General features: G+C 69.2%; 1 protein-coding gene across 3 annotated transcripts; it reads left to right on the top strand.

Annotated features, from left to right (window-relative positions):
* The first annotated feature begins 323 nt into the window (after positions 1 to 323).
* Positions 324 to 13,586, top strand: FGFRL1 (fibroblast growth factor receptor like 1). 3 transcript variants are annotated; one of them, XM_024119454.2, is made up of 7 exons: positions 324 to 351; positions 915 to 1,009; positions 9,890 to 10,162; positions 11,322 to 11,402; positions 11,515 to 11,799; positions 11,871 to 12,224; positions 12,319 to 13,586. In XM_024119454.2, exons 2-7 carry the CDS (start codon positions 931 to 933, stop codon positions 12,759 to 12,761), a joined length of 1,515 nt encoding a protein of 504 aa, XP_023975222.1. In that variant the 5' UTR covers positions 324 to 351; positions 915 to 930; the 3' UTR covers positions 12,762 to 13,586. The 3 variants fall into 3 exon arrangements, with proteins under 3 accessions (XP_023975222.1, XP_028348259.1, XP_028348258.1); XM_028492458.1 differs by lacking the exons at positions 324 to 351; positions 915 to 1,009 and adding an exon at positions 1,866 to 1,938 and having other exon boundaries at positions 11,515 to 11,730; XM_028492457.1 differs by lacking the exons at positions 324 to 351; positions 915 to 1,009 and adding an exon at positions 1,866 to 1,938.
* The last annotated feature ends 352 nt before the right edge of the window (positions 13,587 to 13,938 follow it).

Raw genomic sequence — 13,938 nt, 5'->3', positions numbered from 1 at the left:
TGTGTCGGGGCGGGGCGCGCGGCGGGCTCGGCGCTCGCTCCGGGAGAGTTGACAAAGCCCCGCAGGGAAGGACGCCTCGCGGCGCGGCGCCCCGGGCCCCTCGCCCCGCCGCCCCGGGACACCGGCCCCGGCCCCCGGACCGACCCCGCCGCCCACCCCGCCCCCAGGCCCCAGCCCCCGGCCCCCGCCCCGGCCCCGACCCGAGCCGCCCGCGCCCAGGTAGCGCCGCCCCGTCCCGAGGCCGGGCCCGGGGGCGCGGGGCGGCGGGGTGCGGCGCCCGGGGCGGCGATGACCGCGCAGCGCGCCCCGCGGGCCCGGCCCTGAGCCCCGCCGCCCGCGAGCTCCGCCGAGGTGAGCCCCTCCGCGCGCCCGCGATCCCCGGGGCAGACTGGGCGGGCCGACTCGGGAGGGCCGGGGGCCGGGGCCGGGGGCGGGGGCCCGGGCTGAGAGCGTCCGGGTTCCCGCTCTGCGGTGGGGAGCCGCCGGCACCGGCACGCGCCGCCGCCGCTCCCGCCTGGCCCGAGGTCCTGCCAGTGCCCCGCCCCCGCCCCTGAACCCCACGTGGGCCCCCCCCAACGCAAATTTGTCCGCTAATGGCGCAGGCGATTATCTGCGGGGCCGCCGGTGTTGTGTGTCCCGCGGGCAGGGCCCGAGTTACAAGAGCCAGGAATCCAGACGGTGTTTGGAGGGGGGGCGGGGGAGGTCGGTAATTAGTGTAAACCCTTTGTCTGCCTTTGATAACCACGGTTCCCCCGCCGCCGCTTCCTCCGCCCGGAGCGCGGCAGGGAAGGCGGGGCGGCCCGCACCCCGGTCCCCGCGACCCAGGGCTGGGGTGCGGGCGGCTCCGGGGCCCAAGGCGGGGGGCGGGGCGACCCCCACCCCCACGCAGCGACCGGCCTCTGAATACACCCCAGGTCCGCACTGGCCGAGATGACGCCGAGCGCCGCGTTGGTGCTGCTGCTGCCGCCGCTGCTGCTGGGGGCCCTCCCGCCGGCCACCGCCGCCCGAGGTGAGTGCTGGCGCCCAGCCCGGCGCCCCGGCCTCCGCCAGCGCCGCCCCTTTCCCTCCGGCCCTGAACCCTGCCACAGTGCCCGCCTGGCGCGCGTGCCTGCGCCCCGCCCCTGCTGGCCCCGCTCTGCCCGCCCTTCACCCGCGGGGCGTCCCAGTGCACCCATGGGACACTCCAGCTCACCCGCGGGCCCCCCTCACCCACGTGGCTCCCCAGCTACCTGTGGGGCACCCCTCACCAACGGGGCATCGCCATCTCACCCATGAGGTCCCTCCAGCTCTCCCACAGGGTTACCCCTCACCCTCAGGGCACCCCCAGCTCATCCGTGGGGCCCCACGCTTGCTGGCAGGGTGGGCTCTGGCCCCAGTTCCCCTCAGTACACACGCACACACCCACACACACATCCCTGCAGTTGCGGGCAGCTGTTCACGGTGGATTCTTGAGTGATGGACTGTTTGGCCACATTGGACCCAGTTAGGCCCCTGGGAACCTGCAGAGATCCCCCTGGTGGCCAGGGTTCGGTGTGGGGACAGTGGGGACGTTCTTGGCCTCTGGGACTAATGTGCCCTAGGCCTGCCCATCTCTAGGAAGGTACAGGGTGGGGGCTGGGAGACTGAGTGCCCAGTGCATGGGGTCACTGCATGGTGGAGGGTAGGGGCCTGTCTTAAGGCAGACCCTGAGACCACCTACTTCCGGCTACACACTACGTCTCTCGGCATGCGCCACACCAGGGCCTGGACGTGGGCTCACACACCTGCTGTGCAAGCGGGCAGGCCCAGATGCCTCCGGAAGGACCCCTGCCCCTGCAGCCAGCCCCAGCAAGCGGCGTCCTGGGCTGATGGGTGATGCGTGCCCGCAGACTCCCACCACCATGCTCAGTGCTGGCCTCCCTCAGCTAGGCGGGACCTGCGGCCAGGCCAGCCCTTTGGGTGTGTTGACCACTCAGGATCGTCCTTGCCCTGTCTACCAGTCCTCTGAGGCTTCGCACCCCTCCCCCACGGCCGCTGCCGCCCAGCGGGCGCACTGAGACCAACCCGGCCTTATATGGCCACGTTCGGGTGTGGGGTGGCGGGCGGCGGCCCAGGTGGGCCTCATGCCATGGTACCCACCCCACCCCCCTGCCCCGCCTGCCCCGCCAGGGACTGGCTGGCTCGCTTGAGGGTGGGGGCTGCCCAGGCGTGGCCGGGACGGGCAGTGTCCAGGGTACTGCGGACACTCAGGTCATGCCCAGCAAGGCCCCCCCTCCTCCAGTGGCCAGCGGCCTGGACTCTGAATCCTCTTTTATCTGCTTGGACTCCCCCATCCACGCACCTGCCTGTCCTCTGGCCACTCGGCCAGGGAGGCTCTGGAGGCCACTGGCCTGGCCTGGCCGTTGGCTGGAGCCGGAGGTGGAGTGGCGGGTGGCAGCGGGCCGTGGATGGCAGTGGGTGGACGGCCTGCCTCGGCGCCGAGGGGTCCCAGAGGGACCACACCCGGCTCTGTGCCCCTTGGCTGAGGCCTCGGGCTGCATGGTGAGGGCCCTGGCGGCGGCAGGGAGGTGGGAGCCCCTTTCCAAGGGCGAGGGCCTCTGTGGTTTTGGGGGTGCGGGGGGCAGTGCTCTTCCTGAATTGTGCTGGCTTCTCCGCCAGGCCTGGACTGGAGGGCAGGGTCGTTTCAGGCCCTTCCCACTTGGCCAGTGAACAGACTGAGCGTGGACCTTCTTTAGGCTGACAAACCGGCGCAGAGAGAGTTTGGGTGGTTTTTTGAAAGCCGTTTTCCCCGTGGTGTCACAATTTCTGGAATCCGTACATTTCTAGACTCCAATCATATTTTTAAAGTTCCCCTTTTCCCAAAGTTTCACAATCTTGGTGGGTTTGTCTTAAACTGTTTGTTGTTTTTTTTTTTTTTCAAATTTGAAAAAAGAATTTGGCTTTCTCCATTTCCATTTTATTTCTCACAGTGGGAGCTCTGAGAGGTTCCGAATGAAATACCTTTGACAAATTACTTTGGAAGAAGTCATTTCAGGGTTTTCTGAGAAGTGCCACGTGTGAACTTCTCTGAGGATGGTGCAGTGGATGGTCTCTGAGCAGCCAGCCCTGGAGGTCCCTCCCTGTCCCCTGGACCTGGCCGGCGTGCCCGGGTGCCCTACCTCCTGCGGGATGGAGAGGACTTGGGGCTGCCCTGCCTTGGGGCTGTGGTGGGAAGGGTCTGCTGGGGTGTGTGAGTCGTTGGGGAAGCATGTGGCCGTCAGGGCGGCTGTGGCGTGTGCATGTGCGTTGGCTGACCTCGGCCTCTGGCCAGGCTGCAGGGGGCCTCCTCCTCCCCTCTAGGTCCCTGCAGGCCGTGCTGGCCAGTGTGCGGCCAGGGCTGAGGTGGACTTGTGGGAGCCCGGCCCAGGCTCTGCGAGCTGGGGATGTGGGCCAGCGGCCCCATTTACGTCTTGTCTTGGGCCCCAGTCCTGGAAGGGAAAAGAAATCACTGTCTCCTCTGCGGGGAGGAGGAAGCCGAACAAAGTGGCCTTTGGCTGGGCCAGGCTGAGCCTGGGCTGCCCGCGGGCTCTGTCTCCATCGTGGGGGGATCAGTGGGCCTCCGGCCCCCGCCCGGCTCCGCCGCCCTCACGGGGGACATGTTGGTTTTCCCCAGCAGCAGCCTCAGCCTCCGATCACCTGGGCGGCTCAGGCTCACTGACGTGCTGGGGGAGGCGGGCTGTGGCCGCCTGCCCGCTGTGTGGCCATCCGCGTTGGCCTCCTTTGCCCCATGCAGTGCCTCGCCTGGTGACTGCGGCCCTGGTGCGTCCAGGTGACGGCCTCCGTCAGCAGGTCAGCATGTGGAAGGAAGGCGTGCCCGTGCCCATGCCACCGTGCCCAGACCCCAGGGACACTGTAGCCAGTGTGGCCCCCCCCTACCTTGCCCGCCACCCGCTCTTCCTAGCGGTGGCCACCAGGTGCTCCTGGTCAAGCCCAGCCTCGCTTCTCTCCGGGCCCCAGGAGAGCAGGGGCCGCTGTCCTGGGCTACCTCAGGTGGGGTCGCAGCCTGGGGTCCACTGGAGGGAGGTGGAGCGCAGAGGCGTGGGCGTCACCCTGGGGCCCGGAAGGAGAGGTGGGTGCTGGTCAGGGTAGGCAAGGACAGGCCTCCAGCTGGCGGGATGTTGTGGGCAGAGGTGGGCAGCTCACCGGGGCCAGAGTGGACATCCAGTGGACACGGGCGCCTTGGTGGAGTGGGGTAGGGGCCTTGAGTGGGGAAGGGCTGGGCCGAGAGGCTGGTCAGCTGAGGGGGTGTCCTGGGGGCTTTTCCACCGGGACATTGTGGCCAGCCCTCCTGGCTCCGGCGAGGAGTCCTGGGGCCTCCATCCACACACCCTGTGCCCCCGCTGAGTGGCTGGGGGCGGGGCCTGGAGGCAGGCGGGGGCTGGGGTAGGTGCCTACCCCCCGCCCAGCACAGACTGGCCCCCTTGAGGAGAACTGGCCCAGGGTGGGGTTTCTAGGAGCTGTCGCTGAAGCACTGCAGGAGTTGCTCCAGCCTAAGGGCTGCTGAAATCCAGGGTTTCCCATCTTGGCAGGAAACACAATTGCTTTTCTTCCTGCCGGGGAGTTTATTTCGTGAGAGATTTACACAAGCTGTGCGCTGCTGAGTGGCCGAGGAGTGAATGACGGGGCGTGGGGCAGCGGGCGGGGAGGAGGGACCCCGTCTGGCTCCGATGATCCTGAGCCCCGGAGGAGCCGGGGCCTGCGGAGCGTGCTCTCCTGGTCCAGGGCCGCTGCCAGTGGCTTCAGGGCTGCCCTCTGCACTCGTGCAGCAGCCTATCCGGGTTCCGGCGGGGACAGTGGGGCTGACTCTGGAGCTCAGCCCGACACAGCGTGTGCGCCTTGAGGGCCAGGTGGCCTGCCCCGTGGCCTCCGGGGGCCTGGGGGGGCGCCTCGTCTGGCCTGGCCTGCTCTGGCCCCGTGGCCTCAGTCCTCGCCTCAAGGAGCCCGCCGTGGGAATGGGCTGTCGTGGAGCCCGTATGGGTGGGAGGGAGGGGCCCTGGCCTGGGGTCGCGCAGGCCGGGCTGCTGGGTGCGTTGGGTCTGCTGCCATAGCCATCGCCCTCATCCTCGAGGTTCTGCTTACATGCCCAGGGGTTCCAGGCTCAGGAGAATGTCCTCGTCTCCCCTCCGAGGTGACTCCGGTACCTGGATCGGGGCCCCCTGGGGCGGGGCCCCTGGGTGGTCTGGGCCCCGCGGCGCGTTACCCTGTGCTCTGGGTCCAGTGCCGGCAGGTGTGGGAGGCCCCACTGGACAAGGGCCTTCTCGGTCCTTTGGCAGCTGGGAGCGGGTCTGGGTCAAGTGACGTTGGTGAGGTGGGGGTGGATGGCGCGGTGGGCAGGGTCGGGGTGGGTCAGCGTTGAGTCTGGTGGGCCTAGTGAGATCTGGGCACCCGACGGGGCTGCCCGGTGTTCAGCTGAGTCCCTTGGGGAGGGCCCGGGCGGGGGGTGTGCGTGCTTTCCCGTCACTGTCCCCTGTTGGCAGTTCACGTGGGTCCCCCCAGGGAAGCGGCACCGTCAGGGTGATGCTCTGGGCCTCCCGTGTCGGTCCTGGGGGTAGTGAGGGCGAGGTGGAGGAGCCCTGGAGCTGGGGGGGGCCACTGGAGGTCCATCTGGGGGCCTCCAGAGAAGAGGACAGACCTGGAGGCCCCCGGTCTGCCCGCCCCCGGTGCGCGGCTGGGCAGCCGGTGGAGGGGACGCTCCCGCGGGCTTGCTCGGTGGGTCAGGCCGTCCCTTTGCCACGCCCAGAATGGCCTGGTTTCTGGGGCAACCACCTGTCCTGCGGGTCCTACCAGTTCCACCACAGATCCCGTGGGTCCAGCCCCGGGGGCCGCCCTGGGCCGGCTGGTGACCGGGGAGTGCGGGTGTGCACGTGTGCTGAGCCTGCCCCCCTCGTGGCAGCCCTGGGGTGGTCCTCACCTGTGCCCCCCGCCCTGGGGTGTTCCTGTCCTTCCCCGCCAGGCCTCGCCTTCTTGGGGAGGGTGCTGGCCCGACGGCCTTCCCAGCTCTCCCCGCTGCGCCCGGTCCTCACTGTGGGGGACACCTTGGGCGCCCGCACCCCCCAGAGAGTGCCTGCCTGCCTGCCCTGCCTGGTGCCAGGGCCCGGCGCCCCTCCTCACGCCGCTCACTTAGCTGGTCCTGCACAGCAGGACGGTGGCTCCTGGCTGGCCGCCCTCACCCGCAGCCAGGCCCATGCTGGTTAGCCCCATGCTCCCCCCACCTCCCCCGCCCCCTGCCAGAGAATTCCTTCCAGCCTGGAAATTTCTGGGGCTTCGCGGGGCTTGCGGGGGACAGAGCTGCCCCGATGAGCCGGCCGGTGCTTCGTGCCCGCTTAGCCTCACCTGTGTTTGCGGCTTCACGGGGTGACGGCTGAGACCACCGGTGCCTCTGTGGCCCCTGCTGGTCTCTGGCACCTGGGCCCCGGAGGAGGGGCGATGTCTGGCCCGGCCCCTCTTGAAGGGAGCTTGGGGTCGGCAAGCCAGGGCCCACAGAACGCCCTGGGCGGTGGGGAGGGGTGGAGCCTGATTCTTGGGGTCCCTCTCACCCCTGCCACGGCCAAGCCCCTGACAGACCGTGAACAGGGCGGGAGCGTGGGTCCAGATGGAGTGGCCAGGGCAGGCCGCCGTGCCCCTGGGGGCGGGGAGGGAGGAGGGGGTGTCGGGCAGGTGCGCCAGGCTGGGCGGAGGCTGTGGGGTGCTGAGCTCGGGGCGGTCCCGGGGGCCTGTGAAGACGGCTTGGGGGTACGGGGTGGGGGGCATGGGGTGGGCCGCAGCTGGGGGTCCCTTCTGTCCCTGCCAGCACCTTTGCCTGCCTGGGCCCCGGGGCAGGAGGGGTATCAGCTGGGGTTGCAGCCAGGTCTTGCTATACTAAACGGGGGAAAGCGGTGCTCCCGGCCAGGCAGAGGGAGGGGCTGCGGGCCTGGGCGGCTCGAGTGCTCAGAGGCGGGGGGCGGGGCGGGGGGTGGCAGGGAGTCTGCGTCCACTGTTGGGGTGTGCATCTGGGGGTCGGTGTGACAGGGTCTTTGTGTGACAGCAGCTCTGGATGGCAGCTGGGCTTGTGGGGCCCTCGGAGCGGCTGCCCCCCATGCCCCCCCAGCACCCCCATTCCTGACCATGTTTTCACAGCTGAGGGTGGAGGAGGTAGGAGGAGAGAAAGGGGCGACACCTTCCCTGCCCGTTACCTTGACGTCCAGCCCCCGTCTTGGGGTGAGACCCCGGCCCCGCCTGCCTTTGCCCCGCGTCTGCCCTGCCTGCCCCACGTGCAGCCTGCCTGTGCCCGCAGCTTCCTGGGGCTGTGACCGCGGGTGGGTGCAGGGCTGGGGCTTCCCGGAGGAGGCGCTCACGGGGAAGGCGCCAAGGCTGCGCCGGCCGCCCCCGCCCGCACGCCCTCCCGGGGCCTGCGGGTCTCCAGCTCAGGCCTCAGTTTCCCCGTGGCTGAGGGTGGGAGGCCTTGTCCAGGTGGAACAACAGGGCTTGTGTTTCCCAGGCTAAATATAGAGCTGCAGCAGCCGTGCTGGCGGCCAAAATTCCCAGGAATCTGGGGGGCCAGGCCTCCCGCTGGTGAGCCTGCTGGGGGGTCTCTGCAGAGGCTGGGGTGCGGGGCAGGGCCCCAGCCTCGTGCCTGGGTCCCCTGGAGCCCGGGTGGGGGTGGGGAGGGGTGAGGCTGGCCACTGAGGGGAGGGGGGCTGTTTGCTTTAGGATAAGGCTGGCTCCAGCCGGGGCCTCTGGACGGGCGCTGCCTTGTCCCCCTCACTGCTCACAGGCCGGCCCATGGGGCCACCCTTCCGGCCCATCTGGCGGTCACTTGGCTCTGTCCCTCCGCTCCGCAGGACCGAGGGTGGCGTCCCTGCCACCCACTAGGTGCCCCCCAACGAGGTCTCCTCCGGCGCGTGGGGAGAGGGAGGGGCCGCACTGTCAGGCTGGCGCTTTCTCTGCCACTGAGGTGGGCTCCTTCGGGGGTCGGGGGTTTTGAACCAGCCCCCAGTGGTGCCCCCATGATGCCACTGGGACAGGCAAAGCCCCAGCAGGGAGGGATGCTGTTCCTCGTGCGGGCACCGTCCTCCCCACATGCTTTTCGGGCCATTGCACGTGTCTGTGTGGACATGTGTGGGTCCGTGTGCCTGTGCTTGTGTGTGTGTGATCCTTGCACCCAGGTGTCAGCCCGGGAAGGGCTGGGGGGTGCCCTTTTGTCCTGCAGCCTGGGAGGCCCCTGTGAATGGTGGAATTTCAGGCAGTGACAGGTGGTGGACAGGGTCTGCCTGGGAATGAGGCCCGGACCCTGGGCAGCCCGGGGGGCCTCAGTAGGTCCACTTGTCTGGGGGCCCTGAAGCCTCTCCCACCGCGAGCTGGGTAGGTGCCTGGGGGGCCCTGGAGACGAGTGAGTGATTAGGGAGAGGCGGGTATCAGGGGAAGCCAGAGGGCTGGCTGGCTGGCTGGCTGGCTGGCACCTCTGGCATGGCCCACTGTCCAGGGGCTGCGTGGAGGGGGTGGGGCCACCCGAATGGGGCAGGATGTGGAGGGGGGAGGCTGTAGAGGGAAGGTGCCTAGTGTCTCTGTGTCCCTCACAGCCCAGTCCCCTGGAATCAGAGACTCGGGACCCCCTCCCCACCTGGGGCCCCAGAGAAGCTGAGCCCTGGGCTGTCGGCTCCCTCCCTCCAAGTGGGGCTGGCCCCCTACCCTCCCTCCACGCACCTCAGGCAGAGGCGGTGGGGGCCGTGCTCTGTGAGAGTCCCTGGGAGCTACAGTCTCTGGGGGACCCGCGGGAGCACTTTGCTTGCAGAGCGGCAGCAGAACCAGCTGGCAATTGCGTTGAAGAAACACCAGCTGGTTATTAAAAACACATGCCGCTCTCAGGCCCCGGAGCCATAGCATCTCAGAGCAGCCGCGCCTCCGGCACCTCCGTGTGGCCGGGGCTGGGGACGCGGCCTTCCCGGCCTGGAGTGGCTGCCGTGTGGGGTGGGTGCCCCTTCCAGTGGCTGGTGGGCGGAGTCCGGGGAGCCAGGCCCAGCCAAGCCCCTGGGAAGGGCAGCTGGGTGCCCGTGGCTGCCTCTCTGGTGCGGAGGGACCGTGGGTGGGTGACCACGTGGGAGCCCTCCACCCTCGTGGTCTTCCTGTGGTGTAGGGGCTGCAGACCGGCCCCAGCTCAGGGCGTCAGGCATGGGGGCGCGGCGGGGAGGGCCGGAGGGTCCGCCAGGAGACGGCCCCATCGCCTTCTGGCGTCCGCAGTGGCCTTCCCGGCTGCCCGTCTCTCGCTGCCCTCTAGGCCTGCGCATCCCCTTGTCCCTGGACTTGACTCCGGCGGAAATGCGGCTGGGTGGACCCGGGCCGGTGGGGACGGGGCTGGGTTTCTTCCCGCTGGTGAGGGGCACCCCGGCCTCGGCCCAGGCCTCGGGCTTCTCCCATGGCAGACAGTGGTCGCCCGGGGCCGGGATGCCCAGCTGCCTGTCCTCCGGCTCCAGGGCCTTGGTGACCCGGTGTGGCCTGGCTGGCAGCAGGGAGGCGCCTGTCCAGGCAGACAGGCCTGGTTTGATGCAGCCCACGCACACACAGGCACAGACGTGGGCCACCAGACGCAGGGACGCTCGCACGTGCACACACACACAAGCGGGGTGCCTGCAGGGAGGTGGGGGGGCCGCCCTCGCTCGCCTGTGGACGTGCGTCCTGGGCGAGCCGCATCCGGCTCCCGTGCGGGGGCGCAGTGGGCCCCGGGTGAACGCCGCCTCCTGTGGCCTGCAAGCGGGTAGGTGTATCGGGGTGGGGTCCCGGGGTGGGGAGCCGGCAGGGACAGGCCTCCCCCACTCCCAGCGCCCAGGCCTGCCTTGGCCCCGACCGACCACCTGCCGGTCCCGTCCTCCCTGAGCGAGCCCTCTGACCCCCACAGGCCCCCCGAGGATGGCGGACAAGGTAGTCCCGCGGCAGGTGGCCCGGCTGGGCCGCACTGTGCGGCTGCAGTGCCCCGTGGAGGGGGACCCGCCGCCGCTGACCATGTGGACCAAGGACGGCCGGACGATCCACGGCGGCTGGAGCCGCTTCCGCGTGCTGCCCCAGGGGCTGAAGGTGAAGGAGGTGGAGCAGGAGGACGCGGGCGCCTACGTGTGCAAGGCTACGAACGGTTTCGGCAGCCTCAGCGTCAACTACACCCTCATCGTGATGGGTCAGTGCCGGCCGTGCCCGGGCGGGGTCTCGCTGTGCGTGCCTAGTCAGCTCGGGCGGGGAGGCAGACCTTCCCTGGGTGCCCACCCCTCACCCTGCGTGGGCACGGCGCACCGCCCCCAGGACCAGACCCGTCCTGCTCCCCGCCTCTGGGCCCAGGACACCGCCCCCAGGCCGGGCCCCGCCCCCTCAGGCCTCACCTTGGGGTTCCCCTTCCTCCCGAGCCCTTCTCCCCCAAAGTTCTGCTGACCTGGGGGCCAGGGCTGGCTGGGGGGGGGCGGCAGGAGTGGGTGTGGGGGCCCCAGGGGGTGGTCCCACCGAAGGGCAGCCTGGTGGGGCAGGCGGGCCGGCAGCCTTGGCGTCGGCCATGGCTTTGAGGCTCAGGTTTCGGAGTTCAGAGGGGCCGCTGGGAAGGAAGGGCCTTCTGTTCTCCTCTGCCTCTGGGGCCCGGGCTTGGGGACTGGGCGGCGCCCCCAGCAACACGCCCCTCCACTCGCTGGTACCAGGCGCTGGCGCCTGGCCCTCCCCCAGGGGCTCCCGGGCGGGTCCCTCGGGGCAGGCTCCCCGGCAGCGCAAAGGAGGAGCCTGACCCACGCGCCCCTCCACTGGGTTCCGGGGTGGGGCCTGAGCGCCTGGCCTTGGTCCTGGGCCGTGGAGGCGGCGGCTGTCACTGGGAGGGGGGCATTCCTCAGCACGCCGCTCCCGCTCAGGCCCCACGGGCCTTCTCTGGGCTGTGGAATGGGAATACTGTGGGTGTCCCCCCCAGCGTCCTTTCAAAGGGGAGGATGACCAGGCGGTATGCGAGCCATGTCAGCTCACCAAGCCCTCGGCCCCTTGATGTGGGCTAGGGTTACTGCAGCTGCCGGCTGGGCCTGGTCCCCACCGCCCCCCGGCCCTGCAGACCCCCCGGAGCCAGGGTGGGGGAGCCAGATCTCCGTCGCACCCACGCCTGTCGGGGTCACCTGCACCCAGGGAGTGCGCCGGGTGGGCGGCTCCTGCCCAGCTGTCTCTGGGATTCTGAGACGTGGGTGTGCACCCATGGCCTGCTGCTGGCGTTTCTAGAGCTTTCCCAGCTGGGCCTGAGGCTGGGGCCCGGGAGCCAGTCCTGGGGTCTTAACAGGGGCTGCTGAGGCCCCTCTCATGCACCCTCCCGTCTGCAGACGACACCAGTCCAGGAAGGGAGAGCCCGGGGCACGACGGCTCTTCCGGGGGCCAGGAAGACCCAGCCAGCAAGCAGTGGGGTGAGCAAGGGACAGACGTCACCATCTAGGTCGGGGGGGGGGGTGGGGCTGTGCCTCCACCCCAGGGCCCGCTGACTTCTGTGCCCCGCCCGCTCCCCTCCGCCCCGCGCAGCCCGGCCCCGCTTCACGCAGCCCTCCAAGATGAGGCGCCGGGTGATTGCGCGGCCCGTGGGCAGCTCCGTGCGGCTCAAGTGCGTGGCCAGTGGGCACCCGCGGCCCGACATCATGTGGATGAAGGATGACCAGGCCTTGACGCGCCCGGAGGCTGGTGTGCACAGGAAGAGGAAGTGGACCCTGAGCCTGAAGAACCTGCGGCCCGAGGACAGCGGCAAGTACACGTGCCGCGTGTCGAACCGCGCGGGCGCCATCAACGCCACCTACAAGGTGGACGTGATCCGTGAGTGCCGGGGCCGGGGGTGGGGGTGGGCTGGCGCCCGGGGGCTGTGCCCAACGCATGTCCCTGCGCAGAGCGGACGCGCTCCAAGCCCGTCCTCACGGGCACGCACCCCGTGAACACGACAGTGGACTTCGGAGGCACGACATCCTTCCAGTGCAAAGTGCGCAGCGACGTGAAGCCGGTGATCCAGTGGCTGAAGCGCGTGGAGTATGGCGCCGAGGGCCGCTACAACTCCACCATCGACGTGGGCGGCCAGAAGTTCGTGGTGCTGCCCACGGGTGACGTGTGGTCGCGGCCCGACGGCTCCTACCTCAACAAGCTGCTCATCACACGCGCGCGCCAGGACGACGCGGGCATGTACATCTGCCTGGGCGCCAACACCATGGGCTACAGCTTTCGCAGCGCCTTCCTGACCGTGCTGCCCGGTGCGTGGGCCCCGCCCTGCCCCGCCCCGCCCCGCCCGGGCCCCGCCCACACGTGACGCTCCCCTCCCCGCCCCCTCCTCGGTTTCTCCTGCAGACCCCAAGCCGCCAGGGCCGCCCGTGGACCCCTCGTCCTCGACCACCAGCCTGCCGTGGCCAGTGGTCATCGGCATCCCAGCCGGCGCCGTGTTCATCCTGGGCACCGTGCTCCTGTGGCTCTGCCAGGCCAAGAAGAAGCCATGCGCCCCCGCGCCTGCCCCTCCGGCGCCTGCGCATCGCCCGCCCGCGACGGCCCGCGACCGCGGCGGGGACAAGGACCTGCCGGCGCCCCCCGCCCTCGGTGCCGGCCCCGGGGTGGGGCTGTGTGAGGAGCTCGGGCCCCCGGCGGCCCCCCAGCACCTGCTGGGCCCGGGCTCAGCCGCCGGCCCCAAGCTTTACCCCAAGCTCTACACGGACACGCACACGCACACGCACTCACACACGCATTCGCACGTGGAGGGCAAGGTCCACCAGCACCAACACATCCACTACCAGTGCTAGGGTGCCTCGGGGCGGGCTGGTGGAGGCCCGGCCAGCGGGCAGGCTCGGTGCGGAGGGCCACAGAGGAAGACGGGCGGCGGGTGAGAGGCGCCCCGCGTGAGACACACACACACCTGGACGCACACACATGCATGACGTACCTCTGACACACACACACACCGTTACACACACACACACACACACACACACACACACACACACACTCAGACTAAGAAGACTTTGGGAAGGTCTGTATTGTAACTCTGCAGTGCGCATGTAGCGATGGGCTAGCTCATGAAGGAATCCCTTGGCCCCGTGATAAGGATTTCATGGGGGCCGTGGTCACCCCCCCACCCCGGCCTGGCAGGAGATCTGAGAGGCACCCTGGCTTTGCAAACCAAAAACTCCGACCCCTTCCCTACGCCTGCCCGCCTGTGTCCCTGCCCAGGCTATTTTTGCCACCACCTGTCCTGGGTGTCCAGGAGTCCACCAGGGCCCTGGGCAGGGGGGTCGGGCGGAGCAGTCCTAGGCCCTGTCCTGAGAGGCCGGAGCTGGCTGGGGGTGCCACCCGTCCCACTGCCAGAGAGAAGGGGCCCTTGATATTTATATTTAAGAAATTAAGATAATAATATTAATAATGATGAAAGGAGGGCTGGGCCACAGAGACTTGGCCTCTTCTGAGGCCCAGGACCCACCTGGCCTTTTGGCCACGCTGGATGTCCACCTCGGGGCCGGGCATCCATCACCCCACTACCCGTGGCGGCCCCAGGCCTCTGTAATTTTATATAGAGTTTGAGCTGAAGCTTCGTATATTTAATTTATTTTGTTAAACAAGAAAATGTGCATCCTTTCCTCTAAGCTGGTGTTTCTTCCTGTGTCTGCATCTGTGCGTGTGCGTGTGCCCGTTTATAGGATGGATGGGGGAGCTCTCGGGAGCCCCATCACCAGGCCTTAGGCTCGGGGGTTGAGGCCTGAGGGTCCCCAGGGCCCGCCATCAGTGCTCTGAACAGAAGGACTCATCCGCACTCACCTGCATGTGCCTCCTTGGCCAGCCAGAGTCCTGCACATCTGGCCCGGGGGGGGCCCCCCCTCTCTGTACTGGTGTGGTCCCCCAGCCCTCAGTGCAGGGCCTGTGTTTCTCCCGTCCCACATTCTGGGGTTCCCTGGGTGGCCTTGGTGGGGAGGTGGGCTAGGGCCA

Source organism: Physeter macrocephalus, chromosome 7, assembly GCF_002837175.3.
Source record: "Physeter macrocephalus isolate SW-GA chromosome 7, ASM283717v5, whole genome shotgun sequence".
NCBI lineage: Eukaryota > Metazoa > Chordata > Mammalia > Artiodactyla > Physeteridae > Physeter > Physeter macrocephalus.
The sequence above is the reverse complement of the archived record's forward strand: the minus strand, read 5'-3'. Positions and strand labels throughout refer to the sequence as shown.